This window comes from Eschrichtius robustus, chromosome 11, assembly GCF_028021215.1.
Source record: "Eschrichtius robustus isolate mEscRob2 chromosome 11, mEscRob2.pri, whole genome shotgun sequence".
Classification (NCBI taxonomy): domain Eukaryota; kingdom Metazoa; phylum Chordata; class Mammalia; order Artiodactyla; family Eschrichtiidae; genus Eschrichtius; species Eschrichtius robustus.
This window is the reverse complement of record NC_090834.1, coordinates 61,262,199-61,289,581: the sequence shown is the minus strand read 5'-3', so window position 1 is coordinate 61,289,581 and position 27,383 is coordinate 61,262,199. Positions and strand designations below refer to the sequence as shown.

The window sequence follows — 27,383 nt, the reverse complement described above, 5'->3', positions numbered from 1 at the left end:
GCGTTTTTTTTTAAAAAGTTCATCCAGTGTGGTTTCAGATTCCACACTGCAACTCATCTTACTTTATTTAAAAATTGAGATTTAATTCATGTATTATAAAATTCACCCTTTGAAAGTGTTCAATTCAGTGGTTTTCAGTATATTCAGAATTGTGCATCCATCACCACCATGTAATTCCAGAACATTTTCACCCCAAAAAGGTCATGAGGTCATTATGAGACACAAATGTATTCTGTATGCTGGAAAGTACCAAACACATGTAAATTATCTTCTTATAGGTTTTGCTCAGTAGAACCCTTATTGGTTAAGGATGTGAATCAGGATACATACCAGTGATCCTGAGGTCTCCATCCCACGTCTTGCTTGCCTTTCTTCTCTGAAGTGCATCAAACTCTCCAAAGGGGAGATGGCAACTTTTATCTGCCCTTGGCACTCTCCACTGAAGTCTGTGATGTTGTACCAGCCACAGACAAACTGGAAGCCAGAGAGAAGCGGGGAGAGGTCCACTGAGGCAAAGCCAATCACCCTCTCCTCATCTGTGGGGGAAAGAGAAGAACTGGGCAATGTGGCTGGGCATGTCCTGCCACTGAGATTCGAGGTGGCACACAGAGAAACTGATTTAGAGGATGGGAAGGTTCAGTGATTCCACAATCAACAGAGAAGACAGATAATGAGGATGAGAGACTGGCAACCACAGCCTGCTTTCTAACTACTGTAAGTTCCCTTTTTGTATGGTAGGGAAAAACTGGCAGGGTTGAGTTCTGTCCTCTTGATATAGGCCACTAGAAAACACCCCTTAAACATAAAAAACACTTGTTCTTTTCCCTATGTTATCACGTCTCACTGATTTTCCTTAGGGCAGTGGCTCTTGAAATAAATCATTTGAAAGACCATCACCCTTGGAATTATGAGGGATTTACATTTTCTTATTTTTACTTGTCTGTATTTTCCAAATTTTCTATAACATACACTTGTATTATATTTAATTAAGAACAAAAGAGACATAATTCACACAAAAAAGGACAAATACCCCCCTAGAAAACCAGTACAGGGTGCAAAATGAGCTTGGGCTATGGCCGCTCATTTTTTGGGTTTGTTTTTGGCCGCATTGCACGGCCTGTGGGATCTTAGTTCCCTGACCAGGAATTGAACCTGGGCCACAGCAGTGAAAGCTACCTGAAGTCCTAACCAGTGGACCGCGAGGGAATTCCCTCAGGCCGCTCTTAATGACAGAGAGCGGGTAATCTGTGGGATTACCCCTAACATACATATGTGTTCCCAGAACCATCAGTGCCGTGGTTTTACTTGGTTAAAAAAAGAAAAGGATTGGCAAATTGTCAACATGATGTGAACTTATTTTTACAACCAAGTAATATAGAGTTCATACCTCCTTTATGCCAAACTTTGAAGACCAGAGTTTGTTGTGGGTCCAAAAGAAGCTCTTTTGATAGCCTATTAAGAAAAACAACCACCATAAATTAACTGCATAGGAAGCTCCTCTAGTATTAAACTTAGACTTGAAGAACATCTTATAGTTGCAAAACACTTTTCTAACATTTTAATTTCATGCTTATGATCATCTCCTAGGATATATTTTTATCTTCACAGTTAAAAGGAGGGAATGGAAGCTCAGAGAGGTGAAGTAACTCGGAACTTGTCAAGACCTAAAAACAAGCAACTGTGATGTAGTATTCTTCCCCCTACCCCGTTTTATTGGAGCAGGTAAGGATTCTTCTTATGCCTTGTGGTGGTGCGTGGAGATGGTGAGAAGAGAGGAAAAAGAGTGTTTATTGAGTACCTACCTTGGGCCAGCCATGGTGTCAAGTGTTTCTTATACATGTAATCTGCACAAGAACCTATGACATGGACATTATTATCCTTGATTTACAGATGATGAAGCTGGGCTCAAAGATGTGAAGTCAGTTTTTCAAGGTCACATAAGAGTCAGTAAGTGGCAGAGCTGTGATTTGAACCCTAGTTTGCCTGACTCCAGAGCCACACTGTGCAGAGGCAAGGCACCGAAATAAGAAAGTACCCAACTTTCTTACCAGGTTAAAGAAGTCAATGTGGAACTCACTGAGCACCTCTAATATATTTTCTATGAAGTGAATTATATAGTTTTAAACTACAAAGCAGGTACCCTTGCTCCAGGTGAGCAAGATGGAGAACCAGAGAAAACTAAGAGACTTAATATCCTTCTCCAGACTCCACTGGGGAACTAAAGAGAGCCGACTTCAAGACCAGTGAGAGGCACTGTGCTAACTTGGAACAAATACTGTGTCAGAGATTTGAATTCTAGCCGGGGGTCAAAATATCCACCTCTGAAGTCTAGCTCTCCTAGTATCACCTGAGTGACCCTGAGCACTCAGTCTCTTTGAGCCCTGCTTTTCCTACCTGTTAAACGGGATATTATTATCTACCTACAAGGTTTCTAGGAGGATCAAATGAAACAATTTTGTGATAAAGAAATTGCAAACAGCACCATCATTCATTTTTCTTCTAATCTTGCCTCTGTTACCAACAGACTATGTAACCTCCTTGGGCCACAGTCTCAACTGTATAGTAATGGGATGAAATGAGGTGATTGTTAATGTTGTTTTAACAAGTTAGTAAAGTTAGGTTCTGAATGAACAAATCACCCTCACTTAGAAGCTCAGCCCTCTGGTCGCCTATCTTTTGAGGCAGATTTGATATTTCAGTACTGGCCACTATGGCCAGAATACCTATAATTTCCAGTAGCTCGCCATAGACAGTACTGAGTTATCATTGCAGTTATAGCTCCTGACTCAAGTCAACCACTCAGATTTCACAACACTGAACATGTGAGCAACTGCTGAGACTCGAGTAGGTACATAAACACTGTGAGAAAACAGCAGATCAGATACCATGTGGCATGGCTGGTGTTGGTGGACAAGAATTAAACTTTGCAAAAGGTGATGCAGTGTAAAGATAATAGTAACAATAATTAGTAATAGAATCCCACTTTTAATGATAATGCAACAGGTAACAGAAGAAAAGGGAGGAGAGCCCGGTACCGCAGCAGTGGGCCTCTGTACCAGCCCCTGACCTCCAAGCTGCACTGCCACATGGTTGAAAGGACTCCATCGCCCCCTTTTTTTGAGCTTCCAAAGAAGATCTGTCATTTGTTATGTACCTACCACGTACCAGGAGGTAATTTCCCTAAATGTCATGTAATTTGGACCTCCTAATAACCCTGTAAAAATTACCTCCACTTTACAGATGAGGAATCTGAGGCTCAGAGATGTTATGTAACTTGTTCACACAGCTAGTAAATGACAGAGATGGGGTATGAGGCCAAGTCTCTCTAGTTCCAAGCCCTGGCTCTTTCCACTGCAACAGAAATCTTTTCCAAGGATGTATAATCCACAGCCTTTCCTGAGATCAGTCCTCTCTGCCTTCTTCACCTAGATAGCTTGTATACATTCTTCCACACCTAGCTGAGGGGTCTTCAGGGACTGTCTTAATAGATTATCTTTAATTCACACTGCCCAGAACAGAGCAGAGCATATAAGAGGTCTTCACTGAATAATTTTTGACTTGTACTGAGCAGAGTTAAAAAACACCACAACAAAACCTTTAATCCACCACTAGCTGTGAATTCATAAGCACTAGGATTAAATAACTGTTTGATAAGGAAAGCATTCTCCAACTCTGCTCAATATTGTTGTGTCTGTTACATTCCTCACTCTGAGTTTGTCTCTTGGAACAAAAAGCAGATTTTGGAAGGCTGATGGAACATCATAAAATACAAACCTTGACTGCTGTTGAAAATTCCAGATGGGGGAATCTGTGTTTTCAACCACTGAGGTGTAGATAGGAGATGGCTCATCAGCTGTTGTGAAGGATACACAACAACTGGGTATTGATACTTTCCTCTGTGTCAAGGGGCTCCCTGAAATAGAAAAGAGTGGAGTGACTATACTTTAGGGTACCAAAAAGAATGTGTTGGAAGCCTCTCATTATGCAGGTACAAGAAGAACCATTCTTAGCTCTCTCCTACCTTTGGGTCCTTCTTTGAGCTATTCCCTGTGTCTGCTACTGAAACTGTCCTTTAAAGGTTCAGTTCATAAATACTACCCAGCAAGAAACAACTTCTCCCATCTCCTTGTACTCTGTGGGATGATGGAAAATATTGGATTAAGAGAAAAAAGACAGAACTGCAAAGAGCCTGGACTCACAAGTCAGATGATCAATGATTAGCTCTGCCATACACATTCTGTGTAACCCTGGGCAAGGCCTATCTAGGCCACCGCTTCCTCAAATGGGGCGTATGATACTTACACCTCCTCAGATGTTGTAAAGATTAAAAATAAATAATATAGTGGGTGACACTTATATAACACTTACTATGTGCCAGGCACTATTCTAAGAACTATACATGTATTAACTCATTTAATCATTACAACAAACCTATGAGGAAGATATTATTATTATTCCCATTATATAGATGAAAAAACTGGGGTACAGAGAGATCAAACACTTATTAAGTGGTCACACATTTACTAAATGGTAAACTGAGAGTCAAATTCAAGCATTCTGGCTCTAGAGTCCAAGCTCTCAGCCATTGCCTGTATTGCCTCCACTAGAGTTAAATGAATGTAAAACACTGAGTACTGTGCTGATGCTAATTTTACAAGATCAGGTTTCCAATGTGGGAGACTCAGTCATTTATTTTCTCTTAAAACAATGTAAAATGAAGACGGATGACATACTAGATAGTCTAACTCAGCTGTCCAACAAGATAACCACTAACCACAGGTGGCTATTTTACTTTAAATTAGTGAAGATTAAATAGGATTAAAAATTCTGTTTCTTAGTTACACTAGCTATATTTCAAGCACTCAATAGCTACATGTGGCTAGTGGCTACCATACTGGACAGTAAAAATATAGAACATTTCCATCATAGTACAAAGTTCTTTTCAACAGTGATGAGTAACACAGATTCTATATAATGTAGTAGACTCTATACATTCCATAAGATCCCTTTCAGCTCTAAAATGCTATGACTCAGGATTACAGATGAAGGAAAGAGAAGAGAAGAAAATAAGTATGTCTTAAATATTATTTATGTGATCCAGAGGAACAAATTCTGTATGTGGATTCTAAATGGTTTGTCTTCTTTCTACCTGACTAGCTCAAGGCTTCCCCAAATGCATAATACCACTTTACTTTGTAGGTGAAGTTAATCTTTGAGGCTCCACCCTGCTCCTTCTCTGATTGCTCCTTTCAGTAACTACTCTTCCAAAGACCCCAGGCTGTCCCTGTGGACAGAAAATCCGATGAACACATTTATACTCAGGAATGCTGATTTTACTCCCCTCCACAAGCAGTGTAACATTTAATAAGTAGCCTTTAAAAGACAGACTCTAGCACCTTCTACTCTGAGAAGCCTCTCTTGACTCTCTAGGCAGAAACTCTGAACGTTATACCCCCATCATTAGATCTCTCCAACTTCAACGTTCTTTAGGGAAACAGAAGTGCCTGCAATTTTGCTTTGCTGTGTTTTCCTCAACCAAAAGAATTTCCATTAGAGTAGACCAGTTTTTGGGTTTTTTTTTTGTAGTTTTATTAAGTGCTTTTTTAAAAAAAAATTATTTTATTTTTTATTAAAGTATAGTTGATTTACAATGTTGTGGCAATCTCTGCTGTATAGCAGAGTGACTCAGTTATACACACACAGACATTTTTAAAAATATTTTTTCCATGATGGTTTAATCACAGGATATTGAATATAGTCCCCTGTGCTCTACAGTAGGACCTTGTTTATCCATCCTACATATAATAGTTTACATCTGCTAAGCCCACACTCCTAGTCCTTCCCTCCCCCACCCCCCTTCCCCTTGGCAACCACAAGTCTGTTTTAATTTCCATTACAGTAGACCAATTCTTTTCAAATTTTCCCACCAAAGTAACAACTTTTAGAGACAAGTAAATACTAAAATCTGGAGCATTGGGGTTCTTGTTGCCTTGAAAGAGCAACAACACACATGACATCTATTAGCAGGCTTGTATTTTATCTAAAATTTCATGAGGATTTTACATTATCTTCCATAATATAGCCCTATTTGTTTAAACTAAAAATGATATTTCCCCTCCAAATCTTGGTAAAAAATTTACATCATGTTATTTAATCTCGTGACTTCTAACAACCAGATCAGATGGCATTACTTTTTAGTCCCTCTTACTGGGGATAATTAATAAAGAAAGAAAATGGGTGATGAACAGAGACAAAGGAGTGGAGATTTTGCAACGAGGCCTTGGGAAAGAGAACTGAAGAGGAGGAAGAGGAATGCTAGCCTTAGAAGTGAGAGCTGGTAGTAGCTGCGAGGCAGGAGGGAGCTGAGGCGTGTGCAAGAGTTGCCAACAAAGCAGGACCTGGAGAAAGGCTTAACCAGGAGGCAGAGAAGCACTAAGATACACAGAACTACAGGAGGAACAAAATAAAACAAAAAACCATTGGCTACAACCTGGCAAAACCAGTTTACAAGCATATTCTTGAAAGAGCAGGAAAAAGTGATTCTAATAAAATGGTAGTAAGCAAAGAATAGTTAATGGAAATCAGTAATATAGCACCTGTCGTTACTAATGTAAAATGTACAGAATAGCACTAATAGTACCTTCATCTAGTGAGCTATCTTCTTAAAAAAGTTTTATTTTTGTGAAACTCAACAGTATTACATGGACTGACTTGCTCAGCATCCACCCCCACTAACTTTTACTGTATTGTATTCCTTTACTGTAGAGACTGAAAGGGTCACAGACTCTTTTGTGCTAGAGTATGGATACAAAGAGGTCTCTATCTGTTATATGCCATTACAACAGATCTGGAAGGCAGACGTGAGGCAAAGGACATGTTCCTTTCCCTTTTGCTTTTGCTACTAGCAAGGATGACACTGAGTTTTCTGCTCCAGGGTTTGGTCCCTGAGGCCCTAGAGGCCCGATGTCAATAGTGCTGATGAGCGTTTCCGATCACTGGACTGCAGTGTTGGCACCGTATTTCAAACTTAAAAGATCTACTGGTTCTCTCCTGAAAGCTTAGCCTAGAGCCCACTCCTTGAGCCCTTCCAATAATTTGAAGTACCTTAATAATCTATATTAAACTCCTCTCTGTTTAAAATGGCTGGAGTGGAGCTTCCCTGGTGGCGCAGTAGTTAAGAATCTGACTGCCAATGCAGCGGACACAGGTTCAAGCCCTGGTCCGGGAGGATCCCACATGCTGTGGAGCAACTAAGCCCGTGTGCCACAACTACTGAAGCCCGCACACCTAGAGCCCATGCTCCGCAACAAGAGAAGCCACCTCAATGAGAAGCCCGCGCACTGCAACAAAGAGTAGTCCCCCTCGCTGCAACTAGAGAAAGCCTGTGCGCAGCAATGAAGACCGAACACAGCCAAAAATAAATAAATAAATAAATAAATTTATAAAAATAAATAAATAAAATGGCTGGAGGGAGTTGTTTCCTGTAACTGGACTCTCCCTGACACAGCTTCCATCTCTCTCAATCTCACCTCTCTCTCTCTCTGTCTCCCATTTTCCTTAGTATTAATAGGTCTCAAGCTTCTCAACTGATTTCTTCCAATAGAATGTCATAAATCCTCACAGCTAGGGAGAGATAATCTGCCTCTATACTGGCAGCTTCCATAGTATTCTACAATAATCTGTGTGTGTCTGTGTTTCCCTCACTAAACTAATGCACAGAGTAGGCCCACGGCCCTTATTAAAGGTTTGCAGACTCCCTGCTGCCCTTTGTCTACAGATGATTGCCAGGGTTGGAGAAGAGAGAGAAGCTGCCTTGTGTGCGTGCCGAATGCTCTGAGAGAGATCAGCAGAGAAGACCAACTGTAGTTCTGAGAGATAGGACCCCTCGGTTCTGGTGTACTCTGCCACTGATTTAGTGTGACATTTTGGGTACTTCATTCTGGCTCTCTGGGCATCAAGTTTCTTCATCAGAAACATGTGCTCTCAAATTACTTCCTACGATAAAATTCTATGATTCTAGATATATACCAATACTGCTCAGATCTCTCTCTCATACCTCAACCCCCCTTTTAAGGTTCGTTAATTTTGAGGCTGCTATTTGCTAAAGTCCCTGAAAGAGAAGTACTATTTTTACTTTGGAAAAAAAGTGTTCCTTATTCAGTCTTGAACAGAAATACTCCTTTCAGCCAAAGAGGCAGGTGATAAAGAAATCTGCTTGGGTCTATCAGGTTTCCCCTGGCTCTCCCCTTGTGGTTGGAAATTTAGCTGGGCCTGTTTACCTTCCTGGAAAAGGTCAAGTTCTGATATACTTTTGGAGGCAGCCGAGATGAAAACTGCTATACTTCCTACTGGGTTGGGACACACATTGAGAGCAGTTAAGAGGACTTGAGATGAGCCAGCTTTACCACTTTAAGAGTTTTCACTGGATTTCCTGTGTTTTACATAAGTATGAAAAGTAGTAGTTTTATGCATCAAAAAATGGTATGATTGCTTCAATGAGATTAAAATAACAACCCCTTATTTTTAACACTTTACAGCTTACAGTTTTCTTATCAGCACTAAACTTGTGCTGATGACATCCTTGATAATCGCACAAGATGGGTGTCTCTATCTCTATTTTACAAATAAGGCAACCAAGGAACAGAGAGGTAAAGTGGCTTGCTTGTCACACATCTGGTAAACTAGCATTTGGAAGATCCAGCCAGGTTTCCTAACTCCTATTCCAGGGATATTCCATTGCAATAGTTCTAATTAATTCTACCTGGTTAAGAGAAAAGCTCTCCCTCTGGCCTGGAGTGAACAGATGGAAACTTTCCCTCAAGCAATGCCCAAATTTGTATGTTAATAAAAACCTAGTTCAGTTTTGTTAAGCTAACATTAACTGACAGCTGTTCTGTGGCACACCTGCACAGATGAGTCAGATCTGATTCTTGATCTGGAGGCAGACACACAGATAATTATAATACAATAAGATAAAGACTATGCCAAAAGCACAGGGGACTGTGGGGACACAGAAGGACCCGTAACTCTGCCTGGGTAGTTGGAAGAGAGCCTCTAAAAGATGATGATACTGAAGACGGTTTTGATTTTCACTGAGTATAATTTAGATTACCTCAAATCACTTTACCTTTCTGTTCCTTGATTGCCTCATTTGTAAGACAGGGCTAGAGATACCGGTCATGTTGAGTGTAAGTACACAAGTCTTATGAGTACTGAAGCTGATTCTTGAAGGTTCCTTAGAGCTTTTTCTAACAAAAGTACCCAAGAAACTCTTGTATTTCAGAACCAGGACCACAGTGGGGACTATGCTGCCTCAGGTTTAAGGCATAATTCAGGGCTGTTAGTGAATCCTCTGCATGCAGCTTTGCACTAAGGAATCATTCGTTTCCTTCCTCAAGGAAGAAGCTTCTAAGGCGTGAGAGGGACAGACACACAGAGAACACTGTTGAAGGCAGGAGGACAGCCAACGTGGATATTAAGGAAGCATCTACATGGTTTTCACAAAAGCTTGGCAATTTATAGCTGACTCACAGAGTGTGGGATATGCTGCCCTCAGCACCATATTCTTAGAAGATGAGAGGTGAAGAGAATCTTAGAGATGATCTTATATGACCATCACATTTCACAGCTGAGGAAAAGAGAACTGGGTTTGCCCAAAGTCACTAAGCAAGTTAATGGCTTAGCTAGGGCCAGAAGCCAGTCTTCTGACTCCCATTCCAGAAGTCTTTCTATTATATCATCATTCGGAAGGCAATTTCAGAGATATGATGGGCCGGTCTGTACACTCAGGGCCCAACACAGGGTCTGACCGAAGCACAAATATTTGCGGGGCGAAGGACTGACTATATGGGCCTATCACTGCGAGGGTAGGACTTGGGAGACAAGAGACCTCTGAAAGTGTCCACTCCGAAGCTTGATCTGCCCTGGCTAAATGGAAAGAGGCCAAATAACAAGTGATTTACAGATTTGTAACTCATACCAGAAATATGAGAGGTGTTGAGCATCATATTCACAAACAAGAGGACATTATGCTTGCTTAGTTGCATCAGGAAGACCCATGTGTTGAGACACAGAAATAAACACACAGTCCCTGTCCCCAAGGAACAGGCAGCCTAGTGGAGAGACACATTAAGAAACATTTTCAGTACAAAGTAATAAGTATAACCTCAGTAGTATAATGAAAAAGATATTGAAAGAGAATATTGTTCACAGCAATCATTGAAAGGGCTACCCCATTAGTCCAAGTTTCTGAAGGCTGAACAAGCAAGGAGGCAGTGAGAATAGAGAAAAGGTGACAGAAACCTTCTGTGTAAGAGGACATGATCCTATACCCTGTATTAGACATAGCGGAACCCTAATAACTATTTGTTGAGTGAATCTATTAATCCCTGCAACTTCTCCTCTGCTAAATTCCACATAAGCAACTTTCCTGCAGGAGAGGCAAAGCATAAAATCAGAGAAAGTATTAAAAGGAGAAAAAGGGCATTTGAGCAAGGTCTCATATTCATCTGCTCCCTCATTTAACAAATATTTACTGCTTATTATGTGTCATACACAGTTCTAGGTGTTGGGGATTTAGCAGTAAATAAAACAAAAAATTTCTGTCTCTGTAGGACTTATCTTTTTCTAGAAAGACAGAAAATAAACAAAATACACTATTTAAAGGCCATAGGAAAAAATAACGCAGGAAAGAGGGACAGGTATTGTTGGAGAAAGGCTGTAATTTTAGATGGGTGACCAAGGAAGGTTTTGCTGAGCCAGTGATTTCAGTAAAGACAGGCCAGGAGTGGGGAATATTCCAGGCACAGAGAGAACACCAGATTCAAAGGCCCCAAGCAGGAGTCTGCCTATACATTCAAGAAAAAGCAAAGAGGCCAGCGTGGCTGGAACAGGGTGACTAAGAGGAAGTGCAGGATGTTGGGGAGAATTTGGTAACTGGGGAAGGGAGAAAGGAATCCTGGCTAAGAAAGGTGCATGAGCAAAGGCCCAGGGAATGGCTTGCCATATGTTATGATTGGAAGGGAAAGGAAGCCAAGCACTGCTGGAAAAAGTAAGCCTTGTGCCACCAGTATGTCCACTGCCACTCTAAAACCGTGTCAATTAGTTTTAGTTGAGCCCTTGCTGCAGTTCAGCAATTTTCTTATTTATATCTTCATGATTCTCTATAGATCCCTTGTAATGACGATGAACTTCAGCCAAAGAGGATCAATTGCCACCACAATTCCCCATGTTTGCTCCAAGTAGGTCTAGAACATACACTTTCCCACTTCAATATGTTCGTTCAAGTAGAGATAACTACCTGGAATTTCATTCCCACCTTTCTGAAATCATATTCATTCTAAAAAGTTCTGATTTCTTAGATATGTCTGATTTCTCTGTTTCTAAACTCTCTAGACACTAGATATATATTTTTTGTGTGTTTCTTTTTTTTTGAATTTTATTTATTTTTTATACAGCAGGTTCTTATTAGTTATCTATTTTATACATATTAGTGTACATATGTCAATCCCAATCGCCCAATTCATCACACCACCACCATCCCCCCCGGCACTTTCCCCCCTTGGTGTCCATACGTTTGTTCTCTACATCTGTGTCTCTATTTCTGCCCTGCAAACCGGTTCATCTGTACCATTTTTCTAGGTTCCATATACATGCGCTAACATACTATATTTGTTTTTCTCTTTCTGACTTACTTCACTCTGTATGACAGTCTCTAGATCCATCCACGTCTCTACAAATGACCTAATTTCGTTCCTTTTTATGGCTGAGTAATATTCCATTGTATATATGTACCACAACTTCTTTATCCATTCATTTGTCGATGGGCATTTAGTTTGCTTCCATGACCTGGCTATTGTAAACAGTGCTGCAATGAACATTAGGGTGTGTTTGTCTTTTTGAATTATGGTTTTCTCTGGGTATATGCCCAGTAGTGAGATTGCTGGGTCATATGGTAATTCTATTTTTAGTTTTTTTAAGGAACCTCCATACTGTTCTCCGTAGTGGCTGTATCAATTTACATTCCCACCAACAGTGCAAGAGGGTTCCCTTTTCTTCACACCCTTTCCAGCATTTCTTGTTTGTAGATTTTCTGATGATGCCCATTCTAACTGGTGTGAGGTGATACCACATTGTAGCTTTGATTTGCACTTCTCTAATAATTAGTGATGTTCAGCAGCTTTTCATGTGCTTCTTGGCCATCTGCGTGTCTAGAGACTAGATATTGTACTACTTATCCTTCTGGTCCATAGAGCATTCTGCTTTATACATCAATAATCATGTAGTTGCTAATCCCCTTATCTGGGTTATCAGCTCTTGGAGGACAGAAACCATGTGTCATTTGCTCTGCACTTTCTGTACCTGGCACTGGCCTGGCACAGATTTACTACTTGATGAACTGAACCACCATTCTTGCAATATAAGCACAGGACTGGGTGTATAGTACATAGGCACCTTTTTAAATACAGAGAGTAAACAGGACTAACTGGTAAACACAGTTTATCTCATACCTAAGAGTCAGGATGGTATAGAGGAAAGAGCACGGGTTTTAGGTCCAGACACAGCTGGATTCAAATTCCAGCTCTGTAGAGCTTATTAACTGTGTAACTCAAGTCATTTTACCTTTTTGAGCTTCAGTTTCCTCATTCATAAAATGGGTATGTACTGTAATCTGTTCATAAAATAACCCCACTGTGGTAAGGATTAAATGAGATAATTAATGTACAAAAAAGAGAATAAAATTTGGCACAAGGAGATGCTCAATAAACTATTGTCAATTGTCAAGCTGTATTTTAAAAATGTAACTCTGTCTAATTGAGAAGTTACAAGTATATTTGCTTTTTGCAATATGGGGGCAACCCCTAAAATGGACTATAACCATATTTTTGCACATTAAATTTTATTTTCAATGCAAAAACAAAAAACCAAAACAGTTCTTGCAAAAAATCAAAGCTTTTTTTGTGCTTTCCTTAAATTCATTCATGTATTATTTTTCTCTTTTTAAAAAATTCAGTTTTTACAAATCAGACTTGTCACAAATGGGCTGCTTTGGTAGGGCAGTAAAAAAGCAAAAACTGTTTCCCAACTTTGTGACTCATACAGTATGGACCTCAGTATCTCTAATACAGCACAGCAAGACTATGTGGGGAAGACTTTGTCCTGGGATAGAATGTTTCAGGGTCTCTGACACACAAAGGTTATGAGAAGGATGAGAACCTCAGAGTCTTTGTAGAAGCTTATAATCCTGGAAGTAACGTCTGTTAGTAGTGTGTATATGGAGAAATAGAAATGAAAGACAGACAACAGTTACTAGGAGCATGAATTTTGTTTCTGTTCCAAAGTAATAAGGATACACAGAAAAACTGAGGCAACACAGAATTGATAGGAACCAAGGAGGGAGGCCAAACCAGAAGATGTATATTGAAACCTTCTGGACTCATAAAGCTATGGTTTTCTGGCTCTCAGAACCATCATACATCTCAGAACTGTTAATCACAGCCGTTTACAGATGAGAAATTCAAGATACAGAGAGACAGTAACTTGCTCAAAGTCACAAACACACACAACTTATTGGAAATACAGGGCTGAATACATTCCTACTAGAATGTAAGCTCCACAAGGGCACTATTTTGTCTGTTTTGTTCATTGCTTTATTATCCCCAGCACCATGGACAGTGCTCACATAGAGCAAATACGACATAAGTTTTGTTGCTGAATGAATGAATAATGAATGAATAAATGAATGAGATAAGGTCTTTGCTCTTAAACAGCCCCTACCTAGTGGAGAAGAAAATCATGCAAACAATGTTAGTACATGTGATATATGCTATGATTAAAAAGGGCAAAAGTGCTAGGAGAGCAAACAGGAGGCAGCCTTTATGTCAGAGAAACTCTGGTAAATGGTGATGTTTGAGCTGAGTCTTGAGAGAGGAGTGGGAATTAAGCAGGTGAAAGAGAAGGGTGATGGCAAAAGGGAAAATTTTAGGAGAGATTACAAGGCTGAATAAAAAGTAAGGCAGGGGTTCCTTGTGCCATGGATTACTTTGGCTGTCTGGTGAAGTCTATGGGCCTCTTCTAATATATATATATTCTTTTTTTTAATTCTTATTGTAAAATACATAAGATTACAAAGAAATGAAATTATATTGGCATAAGTTATCAAAACATTAAAAAACAGTGACATAGTAATCACTATAGTTTTATTAATGCATAACAAGATCTAACTGTAGGTTTAATAACTACTGTAATTTTGAAGTAATGACAGGTATAAATGATATTCCAAGATATCTGCAGTAACTAAAATGTGATATGAAAATACCTGTGATTTCTATTGTTGACAACATCACAGGTACTGTTAATATTACTAGGGTCTATTGCTTACACTCACAACTGGAGGAAATGTTCAATTTTAGTTAGAGATTAATAAAGATGTAATTATTTTCCTATCCAAGTCCACCTACCCTGACTTTAATCCTTGGATCCCTGTGGGCTTATGGATCCAATGCTAAGAACCCTTGGCCCTAGGTACATAATGAAGAGGGCCTGAGTTGGAAGGAATAGAGAAGAAGGTAGAGATCTAAGAGAAATTTAAGAGATACAACAATTTTAATGGATCTGATGATTTGATGGTGGAGAAGGAAAAGAGAAGTATCTAAGTTGATACTCAGGTTTCTGGACTGGGGAATTTATGATATGCAAAATTAGGATAACTGACAAGGCCCACTTAGGGCCTCAGAAAGGCTTTCACTTGGCTTAAACCTTTAGGCTTGAGAAATATAATTATGATTAAGATGATTAATAATTCTTCCAGACCCTGTCATGATTAGAAAGATTTGTGAAGACAGGACCATAGCTTGTGGAGTCAGATACCTGTTTATGGATAAGTGAGCAGAACATACCTTTCAAGCTCAAGTGCATTGCTCTTTCCACCAGGATACTGACTGCAAAAGTTCCATCCAATGCAGTAGGGCCCTCCTGGGCCAGGCAGACTTCAGCTGTGGTGCTGCTGCAGGGGACCTGGGTGGAGGCCGGAGACTTCTGGTGGTCATGTGGTGGAGAGAGCTGGAGCTCATCATTTCCTCTGGGGAGCTGCTCAGACTCACTGTGGCTGCTGCAGTCCATGGAGTCCAGCTCATTAGTGGGCCCAGGGTGTGAAGAAAGAGAGGAGAGAACCACATGAACTCTCAAGGCAGCTCCTGAGAGGTTGGAAGCATTTCGTCCAAATAGAGGATACACACCTGCAAGAGGATGAAGGAGGATAAGCCTAGGCAAGCAGGGACACTCTCTAAACCTGGAGATGCTCTCTGAGGTTGCTTGTGGCCCTCTCTCCTCTGGCAGGGCTACAGGCCCTAATACACCAATTTGCAAAGAAACTGTGAAGTTAACACACACTGTGAGAGTTTTTACTGCCCCCCCCACCCCCGCCGCCCATCACTACCTGCAACAATGGAAAGTAGTGAGAGGTCTGATTTCAAGGCAAGAGGATAAAAAGCTGGTGGGAGTGGAAAAGTATGAGGGAATGGACAATCTGAAAAGTTGAATACTGCCTTTGGTATCCCTCAATAAAAAGAGGTATTTGTGTTTGAGTTCTGATCCCTAAATCTATATTCAGTTTCCTAAAGCTACTTGTTCCACCAGAGCGAAGTTAAAAGCCTGTCTTTAAGAACTTTAGTTCAAGTGAGACTTGCACACTTCGAGGACTTTTTCTGTAGTCTCTTTGAAGTGACTCTAGGCCAGCCCAGATAAAATAGGGCACACGGCATTTGATGAGGTGCTCAACAGAGCCAGAATTATACCTGCTGGGTCCAGAGAGAACCAGAGAATCCGGGATGATCACCCAGATGCTCAGTTCTCCCTCTTTAGCTTGGGTCACCCGCTCAACAACAGGGTCAGAGCACAAGGCTAACAGAGCTAAAATAGGGTTGTGACTCAGTTTCTTCAACCGTATAGTGGGGGAAATAACTAACCTTACAGGAACGTCAAGATGAATAAATATGACGTTTGTAAAGAGTCTAGTCTGGCCGTCTCCAATTCAATCTGTACTATAGTTGCCAGCCTTATTTATCTAGAAAGCAAAGCTGTGTCATTCTTCTCTTCAGAAGCCATTAAAATAGCTTTCCATAGCTCTCACAAAAAAGTCCAAACTCTCCTGCTTAGAAGAGGCCTTCAACATAGCACTCCTGCCCAGCTGTCTAGCTTCATCTCCCATCATTTCCCAAACTATATATCCTGTGACCCAGCAGTACCAAATTACTTATGGCGCCTAAAACGTATCAAACTGCTTCCTGCCTCTGTGCCTTCACCCACGCTGTTCCCATTTAGAAAACCCTTCTTTCCCCCTTTTCGTGACTTACTCCTAAATCCTCTGTAATTCAGGTCAAGCATCATCACTTCCACTGAGATGCTGTCCTTGAACCAAAGAGATGTTGTGTCCCTGTGCTCCCATAGTGCCACTGAGAATACCTTTTTCATAGTTCTTATACTTTGCTGTAATTGTTTATTTACTACTCCACTCTCCCATTAGACTATAAGCTCATTAACTATTTCTGACTCATCTTTGAATTCCCAGGGCCAAGTACATGTAGCAAATACTGAACAAATGTTTGAAAGAAAAGCACCCATAGTGCCACTTGCAAAATGTTACCTTTCTCCTTTCAAACCAGTTTATTACCACGTAGATTTTATGATTCCAAGATGTGCTGACCAGAGAGACAGGATATCTTAATCTCATTAGCAGGTACTCTTTTCAGTGTATTTAAAAACCAACATTCTAGATTATAATATAGGCTCTTATACAGGTGGTTAAAGGTAGTCTCCTAAATGCACTCATTTTTATTTTACATGTATTAACTGAGGGCTTACAATGTTCTAGCCACTATGTTAGGTGCAACAACCTTATGAATTTGGATGTAGTCTAAGGCTACAAAGTTCAGCACCAGTTCTTAGATCTCAGACAGTATACCTTAGACTCCACTAAGGTACACTGTCACTAGATAATGCCCTTCTTAAAGCATCCAGCGAACCTCCTTCTGAAATCTCTGCAGTTTTAAGAAGCATTACTAAATTACTATTAATCTTTCAACATGCAACAATGGAAAGAACACTTACTAGCATGTGACCCTGGGCAGTTACCCAACCTACCTGAGCCTCCATTTTCATGACTGAAAAACAGGTTTGATACCTACCTCACAGGATTGCTGGGAGGATCAAATAAAAAAATGTCTGAGAGGGTGTCTCACACAGTGCTTGTCATGGAACAGCAGGTGCTCAAACCACAAGTGCTAAGGCTGGTTCCTCACTTACCACTGACAGTTAGTGTCCTTGCTGACCTCTCCCCAAGTCTGGCCAGGTCCACATAGGCTGAGCCAATCCAGCTGTCTGTCTGATGGGGCCTCTCCACACTGTCATTGCCATAAGCCCGCCACACCTGGATCTCTAACCTCTCCTCTCTGAAGTACCAGAGCAGTGATGGGCTCCTAGTGACTTCTGCTCTTTTGGATGCCTTGAAAGTAACCATGACCTGCTTTTTGTTTGTAGATTCCTTAGGCTTCTTGAGAGGGGTCCAAAAGCCTTCATGATCGTACAGCTTGTAGCGGAGGTAGCAATATGTATTCTTATGAATGTGCTTCTGGCCAGCAAGCAGCACGCAATGGATGGGCAGCCAGAGCCTCGGGGTGGAGATGGTAACAGTGGCTGGCTCCTCTTCATCCATCTTGACAAAATCCTTCAGATTATTCTCAAAGCTCCAGCCCAATAGCTCAGCAGCTTCCAACACCCGCTCTCTGTCTCCAGGATGGGTGAAGGAAATGGAAAGCTCCAGACCACCCACAATCTTCTGCATGAGCTCCAAGCCGTGAGGCAGGGCCCCCTCTTCTGGTAAAATGATAGGATACCATCCTGTGATCCCTTATGAAAGAAAAGGAAGATTTTTCAATTATTGTTTTAAAAGTAAAAAGACTTAGCCACTTTCCACCCCGCAGCCACTATCACCCTGGCCCAAGACAGAAGAGAAAACATATATCCACAGTGCATTGAAGTTTGTTTCATCTGACCACTGAAAGACAATGAGATCACGTTGAAGAACAAAGGCTAGGAGCTGGAAGACCTGCATTTTCTTCTTGGCTCAGCCCAAAACTAGTGGTTCAGTCTGGGTAAGCCATTAATTTCTCTCAGCCCTATTTCCTTACCTGACAAATGGGAAAAATAGTGCTGATCTTGCCTACCAGACAACCTTATTATAATTGTCAAATGAGATAATGATTTTGGAAGAGCTTTGAAAGAAAATAAAAAATGTGAAATATTATTATGGTACTATGAGTACAATGGAGAAGGCATGGGACAAGATCAGGAGATCTGGGGTCTAGCCCCCGGTCTTTCACCAAGGGAATTGCCACTTAATGAACACAAACCAAGGACCAGGCACTAGATTTCAAAATAACAATTTAAAATATTAGCTGCTTGTTACTGAGCATCTATTATGTGTCAGAAATTCTCTTATGCTTTATATATATTACTTCATTTAATTCTCTTAATAACCCTGTGAAGTTCTGAGGATTAAATGGGATAATAATCCCTATGTTGCAGATGAGGAAATGGAAGAGACCTGCCCAAGTCGTTATAGCTACCAGGAATTAGAGCCAGGATTTGAACCCAGGCCTAGCTGGCTTTAAAGTCTACACACCACCTATTATAGGTTCACAATATCTTACCTAAAACCCTTAGGGTCAGATTTGTTTCTGAATTTAAAAATTTTCAGATTTTAGAAAGATAATGGTACATAAACTGAATATTATGTACTAGTCAGTGGTCACATAGGTCAGGGGTTGGTAAACTTATTCTGTAAAAGGCCAGAGAGTAAATATTTTAGGCTTTTGGGCCATATGGTCTCTGTTGCAACTATTCAGCTATGTTGTTGTAGTGAGAAAGTGGACACAGAAAATATGTAAATGAATGGGCACAATGTGTTCCAATAAAGCTATATAATCAGGCAGTGGCCTAAGTCAGAAAATAAAGACTAAATAGTCTCATGTCAGTTGAGGTCAGGTTTGGCTGCTTAATGAGTTAATAAAAAACTTTTGACTTTCTGAGCTTTTTGGATTTCATAATTACGTAAAACAGATTGTGGATTGGTATAATATTCACAGCAATTTTCTGAGAAAGGTTTTGTATTAATTAAAATTATAGATGGGAAGATTCAGACTTATTAATTTGCCAAAGGCCACTTAAGGTGTTACGATTTTTGGAAAAGGCATTTAATTTTTTTGGGCCTTCCAAGTTTTCATTTATAAAATGAGGACACTGAAATGAGGAGGTTGATCTCTATTGACTCCATTTGACTTGGTTGGTCTAAGAACCTATGGCTTTGGCTTTAGTAATTTCTCATCACTTGGGTATTAATTTCCTCACAACCTAGTGCTTCTTAACATTATTTGGTCACAGACCCCTTTGGCTCTAATGAAAGTTATCTCCAGAAAAATGTACAAATACATAAAAAATTTCACACCACTTCAGCATGTAAGTGGATTAGATCATTCCTCTTGGTCTGTGATTCTGTAATTGAGATTACTGGCAGGAAGAAACAAAATAGAATGTTCAATGTAGAATAACTGAATATAAAGACAAATGATACATTCCAAACTGTCTAAAAGGTTTATTTCCAAGGGGTTAAATTTAATTTGTGAAGGTGGGATTTCTCAGATGGTGCCTATTCTCTGACAAACTCTGTAGTAAGTTTCAGAAGGAAGGAGACTGAGGTGTCCTATGTGCCCAGTCCTGTGCAAAGATCTTTCACGTGTATAATTTCATTGAATGCTTCGATAATCTTGCAAAGATCTTATTATTTCCATTTTTAGAGATGAGGAAACTACGGATCTGAGAGATGAAATGACTTGTTCTAGATCACAAACAGTTAGTGACAGAAGTGAGATTTGAACCCTATATCAAGTTGTAGAGACTTCTCTCTGGCAGGCACATAGTACCTGTTTATTGAGTATTGCTCAAACTTCAATTCACAATTAAATTTGGGAGACGTGTGATAAAATTGTGGAAACTAGATTATACAATGCTAGGGAGGAAGATGGGCAAGAGAAGGAAAACTAATATTTACTGAGTGCCTACTATGTGTCAGGTACTTTATATATCCTATTTCATTGATTCCTACCTCGTAGACTGGTCAGCATTAACAGTCTCCATCCATAAGGTAAGTGGGGCTCAGAGAGGTCAAGGTCACTCTGTCAAGGTCACTGAGCTAGTAAAATGTAGGACGGGACCAATATTTCCAGACTACTGCCCTGGTGGTTGTGCCTTCTTTTGTGTCTTTACCTCATACCCTTATTCCTTCTTCAGTGAGAGAGGAGAGTATAGTGAAAAAGAACAGGCAAATCTGGATTTGATTTCTAGTACTCTACTACCTGGCTGTGTGGTTGACAAATCACTTAACCTCTGTAAGCCTAAGTTTTCTCATCTGTCAAATGAAGATAATCCTGTATCCCCATCAGTAAGAGTTACCATGAGGCTCAAATAAGATCTGAGAAAATATTTTACAAAGTGCTATATAATGCAATGGGTATTGCCATATTTATTATAAGTAGTATCACCATCATTATCTTTCCTGGAGTAAGATGACAGTACAATGTTTTGAGCTTCTTTGCTTTATTAGAAGGCCTTTGAAATGATTAGGAAAGGACTTAAAATGTTTTTGAGAAAACCTCTGAGGTATTTGGGAGAATTCAGAAGCATGTGTTAAGAGGTTTTTTTTTTTTTTTTGCATATCTTGCAAGAGAGCCAGACAAGATGATCTCTTGCAGGGAAGTGAACGGGAAAGGGTAGGATGAGAAAGTGATAATCCAGGATCCCTACCAGATCTCTTGATCAGCAGATCTTTTGTTGGAATCTTTACTACTCCAAGCAGATAATCTTTGAATGAGTGGATACTGGTTATATCACTGGCTGTTAAATCAAACAAAGAAAGAGAAATTACTTGGTGGTCTACTGACCAAAGGGCTTGTATTACAATATAGCCATATAATCCTCCACTTACACTCAGTGAATTTCAGTGTTGGAAGATGCATTAGAGATCATCTTGCTCCAGTCAAAACTTGAATGCCCTCTAAATCATTTTAATTAAATCATTAAGTATGTGTATGCACACACTTAAATTTTGAAAAATTCAGGCATACAGAAAAGTTAAAAGAATACTACAATGAACTCCTATATACCCTTCACCTAGATTCACCCACTAACATCTTGACACATTTGCTTTACCTCTCTCTACATTCTCTCAAACACACTCAATACATATTCTACATATTTTTGCTATACCCTTCAGAAGTAAGTTGCAGAGAATATGACTCCTCACCCCTAAACACTTCAGCATGTATCTCCTAGGAAGTGCTATACCATTCAAAACAGAGCCCTTTTTAATTTTGATTGTGAGTCATTTGGTGCTCACCTGACTTGGTATCTTCATGATAAATAGCAAAAGTAACTTCTGCAAACTCCAACAACTCTGCCAGGAAACAGGCTTCTCCACTGCAGTGCTGAGTTACCAAGTTACATGAGAATTCACTGTGATGGGAGAACTCAGGGCAGAAGGAACAGGCCACAGGGCGGGTTTGGCGCTGTTCTCCCTTGGGCAGGAAGGACAGATGAGTGGTGACAAAGGCATTGACCCCGACTGTGGCACTAAACTGCAGAGCAGGTTCCTGCTCAGCCAAAGCCCTGTAGGGGAGAAGGGTGGGAATGAGAAGGAGGTAATATCAGAAATCAGCTTGACTGCCTAGAAAACATCACCATTTCCACAAGGCCACCAAGAACACTAACCAGCCATGTGTTTCCTATTTAGGTTTTTGGCAATGCCACTATGTGTTTTCTTAGTAATCTCGATATCACAGTGTATGTGTATATGAGGGAGACAATACTCATCTGCCTACTAGAGTGATACTACAAGGACACTCCATTGTACTGGTCTGGCTTCTTGCCCTTTTTTCTTGAAAGCGCAACACAGACCAAATGCGGGACTTACAAAAAAGTGCCTGCCATCTAATCTGACTTTCCCTGTGAGTTCCCAGAGAGAAAAGCAACTGAGTTTCTTATCTATTACTCAGTCTCTCTGAGGTCTACTGAGTATCGAAATTCCAAGTCCTTCTCTGTCAATTAAACAGTAGTTAATTTAACACCATGTTTAAGAATTCTGACCCGGGCTGGGTCTTACCCACAACAGGTACTCCATTATACACAAGTTTCATGCCTCCATGGCCTTTGCACATGTTCTTCTCTTTGACCAGAATAATCTTCAGCTCTCTTGGGCATTATGATTAACTCCTACTCTTCTTTCAAGACTCAGATTAAGATATTCTGAAGGGTCTTGAATGCCACGTTGAGCAAGCAGGTTGGACCTTATCCTGTGGACCACTACCCTAAAGTGGAGTGAGTACAATCTAGGGGGTTCATAGGGTAAACTATTTGGGCATAGGAAAAAAATTATTAAAACTTTTAGAGTTGTTATCTCATATATTAAAGTTTTACTACCCTCTGGTATATTTTATAGTGTATATATTAGTGTAGTAGTACATGAAGATGACTTATACATGAATAAGTATACACATATTTAGAGAGTATGCTAAATTTTTATTTTTTTATTAATAGGAATGTAAAATTAAAATTAGGAGACCACTGCTACTGACAATGAGAAACCATCAAGAGTTTGAATATATGAGAAAACATGATTAAAAAACTGCCCTGGCATCTCACTAACACTAAGATGTTCTCAAGCAATTATTGGAAAAGTCTATTTGGAGAATTTAGTGAGGAAAAATATTAATTAGACTGAACATTTTACCAGCTACTTCAGTGTCAGATCTCACATGGAAGTAATCCCATTAGTTATTTAGCAACTATGAAGTTAAAGGTAAATAATCTGACCCTAAGTTGTAACAAGGGAAAAAGTTAAGGGCTTCCCTGGTGGCGCAGTGGGTGAGAGTCTGCCTGCCAATGCAGGGGACACGGGTTCGAGCCCTGGTCTGGGAAGATCCCACATGCCGCGGAGCAACTGGGCCCGTGAGCCACAATTACTGAGCCTGCGCGTCTGGAGCCTGTGCTCCGCAACAAGAGAGGCCGCGACAGTGAGAGGCCCGCGCACAGCAATGAAGAGTGGCCCCCGCTTGCCACAACTAGAGAAAGCCCTCGCACAGAAACGAAGACCCAACACAGCCATAAATAAATAAATAAATAAATAAAGTCTTTAAAAAAAAAAAAAAAAAAAAGATAGAAGTTTCTGAGAATAAAGATGTGATTTAAAAAAAAAAAAAATGTTAAGGAGCACTTGCCTCTTTCTTGAATTCATGTCCAAAGTGAGCTAGCCTGCCTCAGGATCGTGATCTAGTTCTCCTTACTGGGCACCTGATACGTGCTAGAACTATGCTATGTGGTGGCGGGGACAGAGAGGAGTTCAGGCAGTGTCTGTGTCTACAGGAACTCACAGCCTAGGTGAGGAAAACTCATGTATGCAAATAATTGAAACAGAGTGATATGTGCTAACCAAGGTGCTAATAGACAAAGGACAAAGCACCGATTCTATCTACATGTAGGAGAGACAGAGGAAGGCTGCAAAGTCTTGAAGAAAACAGAAGCTTGTTTAGAGGACAAAAGGAGGAAGAACATCCAAATTAGAGAGAAGAATGAGTGAAGACCTGAAGGAGGGAAGAGAGGGCCATGCTGTTTATATATAGAAACAGTGTTTCGGGCAGAGAAAAGAGCAAGACAAAGGCCTTGAGGGGAAAAAGAGCGTGGTGTGTTCAGAAGTAATAAGAAAGCCAGTGCCTGGAATGGAGTGAGTAGAGCAGCAACTACCAGGAAGAGAGGAGGTCATAAAGATAACGGGGTCAGATCATGTGGGGTCTTACAGCCATTTTAAAGACTCTGGCTTTTACTCTGAATGAGATGGAAAGGCATTGGTGGGTTTTAAGTAGATGTGTGTCAAGACCTGATTTAAGTTTCCATAAGATCACTGGCTTCTGTACTGAGAACAGACTAAAGGGGAATAAGCTAGAAAAACAGGAGGTGGCACTCAGAGATTGAACATGAGAGACTATAGAGGAGGTGTAGTGGTGATTGGTCCTGGCATGGTTGGTGGGCATAGGGTCTGACCTTGGGAATAAGAGGGTAAGTAGGGTAGAGGATAAAATCGCTGGACAAGGTCAAGGAACTAAATTGCTAATAACAGTTAAAACAGCAAAATTTGCAAGTGATTTATTCACTTATATTCCTATATGTTTTCTTAAGAGAAAAAGAGTAGAGTTGTGTTTAATAAACTGGAAATTGTACGCAAGAAAGTTTTACGTTATTTGGGCATCACATATCATGTGGACTGCAGTGGAGAAAGGTTTGCTTTGAGAACTGCTTTTCTAAGGTGAACTTACTTGGCTGCTGCTTGCAAACCACAGGCTCTGATAATCTGGACTGAGATGCAGACGGCTCGGGCTGCAACAACTCCCTCCGCTGTCCTTGGAGTACACCTGTACCTTAGGCCCACATCCAGTAAACCTAAAGAATGAGGGCAAAAGGAAAAATGAAAAGAAGGTTGGTTGGAATAATCTCTGTTCTACCAAACCCCAAGTCTAGTCAGGAAGGAAGGAAGAGGATAAACACTATAATCCTGATGAACAATATGGGGCCTTAGCAGTGAAACAATCTGTGGTCAGAATCACATTATATTATTGTACTTTAGGATTAATACAGCAGAACAGACGTCACTATTTTCACTTTATATCCAAGAAACTACGGCTCAGAGATTCAACTGCTTGCCAAAATCACATTAACTATCAGAGGCAGAACTTAATCCCAGTTATTTTTATAGAATTGAGATGGACTCTAACCTTTCTTCTTTTTTAAACCTTTAAAAGGTTTTTGCACTCATATATTTCTGTCACCCTCCTACTACCACCACCTTAAACACCTTCACATGCCATCTTTTTATAAAAATTCTCCTATCACATTCCAGGGAAAGCTTTAAGGAACAATAGAACAAGCTGATCAGTGAGGGTCAGGAGGAACAACTCAATCTTAATCATAGCAAGATAAAACCTTTTGTTTGGGCAGATACTCTACAGTAAGAATGAACAGTAATTTGATTTAGAAGGCTAATTCTAGTTATTCATGATGTATTTGGAGGGTGGGTCATCCAGATGGAACCATTAGGATATAATTCAAAACTCCAAATTCTAACTAATCCCTTCTAACTTTAAATCCTGACTTCTTCCTCCCTCACAGTGAATTCCCAGTTCATGTTGACTATATTCTTCCAATCCTACATCATGTTGCCTTAGAATAATAATTCTCTGAGTACATCTATATGATACTTAGGTTTTATGCCATGAGGGCTTATCAAATACTTGCTGAAGTTAGAGGTGAGATGAGACAAGCAACATTTATATACAGAGTCTACATAACTATGAATTTTCTAAAATTATATGCAAAATTTGCAGTGTATATTCTACACTCATTTTCTAAGAGAAGGTGTCTCCTAGTTTTTATCAGATTCTTAAAAGGGTAAGTACCACAAAATGTGAAGAATCACTAATTTAGAGAGAAAATGGATATTTATATATACTAGGGAAAGAAAAACTAGTCTTCAGTTACCTGATGATTGGTTCCTTAGTTCATTCCTATTCTCAAGCCTGGGGGTTAAAGGGAGATTAAAGGTCTGCATTCCCACATCCTCACGGCGCTGCATGGTTACAGTGGCACAGATCCTCGATAATGGCAAGGTTCCTCTGGCGACCATCTGGTCTCTCACATTAGGATAATAGTACCTGTAAGCCACAAAAGCACAAGCTGTCAGTTGAAAGAATAAGGTGGATGAATGATTCACTCTGCCCCAGGGATCAGCTTTCAGTATCTAGTTATCTTTGGCGCCTGATTGTTCTGTATTTCTGGTATACAGCTGTGGCTGTGTCTGGCTGGATTTACTGTCCATTACTTGGAGGAAGAACCCCATAAATTATACCCTGTGTTTAAGACAAAGCCCAGCTTCTCACAGGTTTTCTGTTTGAGGAATCTGCATCTGGCTTGGCCCTTTGGGAGTAGCCACTCCTGAGAGCATCCATCCTGCAGCACAAGTGGTTCTAAGTAGTGCAGTTCCAATCTCTTCTATGGCTTCAGGCCCATGCCCCTCAAATCTGAAGGGGCGATGAGGATCTGTTAGTACCTACTCTATTTCCTCCTCACGTTAAAATTATTTTAGTTGGTTTATTGGGGGTGAGGATGCAAAGGGGGAGGTTAAACATCTGTATTCATGCCATTATCTTTCCTGGAAATCTGCCGAAGTCTGTGCCATGAGTGGAATTATATTTTACAAAGGCCACTCTTCTGGTGGTGGGAAGAACGGATTACAAGAAACGATTCTAGAAGTGGGGAGACCAGTTAAGAGGGTATTACAATAATTTAGGCATGATATAGTGAGGGCCTGAACTATATAAGGCAGAAAGAGAAGCAGAAAAAAGGTGACTGATACATTTAAGTGACAGTAGGAGATAAAACTAAAACTTCTCTTCCAAATATAAGTAATGGTTAGAAATATGAGATACAACTGCTCCCAAGAGCCTAATAACTGAACAGATTTCAGTAAAATCTGGACAAGAGTCATTATCAAACCTAAATAATATTAAACAGGGCAGAAGGGGGCTCTTTGCTTGCTTATAATTCAACCTGGGCTAATTAAGGGAAGGATGCTCTGTGACTGTGCACTTCCTTCCTAGGCACAGGCATGGGTTCTCCACACTGTACCTGCACCAGATTTCAAACTGGACTCCACCTCCAGGTACAAGCCCATGTGCAGAGAAGGCACCGAGTAGGAGCCTTTGCACTGGAATTTCAGCTGGCAACAGGAGAGAGTGACGGTGCTCACTATTAAAGATGGGGTCTGGAACGCAGAGTGTGGTTGCAGATCTGAAAGGCTTCAGAGTGAATCCTTTGGAAAAGAAAAGCAGTTCAGAATAATCCAACACATCATTTAGTGTTTTACAGGGACTTCCCTGGTGGTCCAGTGGTTAAGAATCCGCCTTCCAACGCAGAGGACGTGGGTTCGATCCCTGGTTGGGGAACTAAGATCCCACATGCCGTGGGGCAACTAAGCCCACGCACTGCCAACTATTGAGCCCATGCACCACAACTAGAGAGCCCGCATGCCGCAACTACAGAGCCTGCATGCCCTGGAACCTGCAGACCACAACTAGAGAGAAGCCCACATACTGCAACCCAAGATCCCGCAAGCTGCATCTAAGACCGGACGCAGCCTAAATAAATAAATAAATAAATAAATAAATAAATAAATAAATAAAAGAAGTGTTTTATATGCAGTTTTACAGTATGTTAATATCCAGTATTGT

At 40.4% G+C, this 27,383-nt stretch overlaps 1 protein-coding gene across 1 annotated transcript in view; it reads right to left on the bottom strand.

The window, feature by feature from the left end:
• C2CD3 (C2 domain containing 3 centriole elongation regulator) overlaps positions 1-27,383 on the bottom strand; it is a 124,908-nt gene that overhangs the window by 33,214 nt on the left and 64,311 nt on the right. The window contains exons 18-27 of the mRNA XM_068556350.1: positions 26,782-26,965; positions 25,636-25,808; positions 24,417-24,540; positions 21,449-21,717; positions 20,857-20,946; positions 17,302-17,904; positions 14,898-15,236; positions 3,775-3,913; positions 1,388-1,452; positions 331-536 (exon numbers count right to left, since the gene is read on the bottom strand). Coding sequence (XP_068412451.1) covers positions 331-536; positions 1,388-1,452; positions 3,775-3,913; positions 14,898-15,236; positions 17,302-17,904; positions 20,857-20,946; positions 21,449-21,717; positions 24,417-24,540; positions 25,636-25,808; positions 26,782-26,965 — 2,192 coding nt within the window. The remainder of the gene's footprint in view (positions 1-330; positions 537-1,387; positions 1,453-3,774; positions 3,914-14,897; positions 15,237-17,301; positions 17,905-20,856; positions 20,947-21,448; positions 21,718-24,416; positions 24,541-25,635; positions 25,809-26,781; positions 26,966-27,383) is intronic.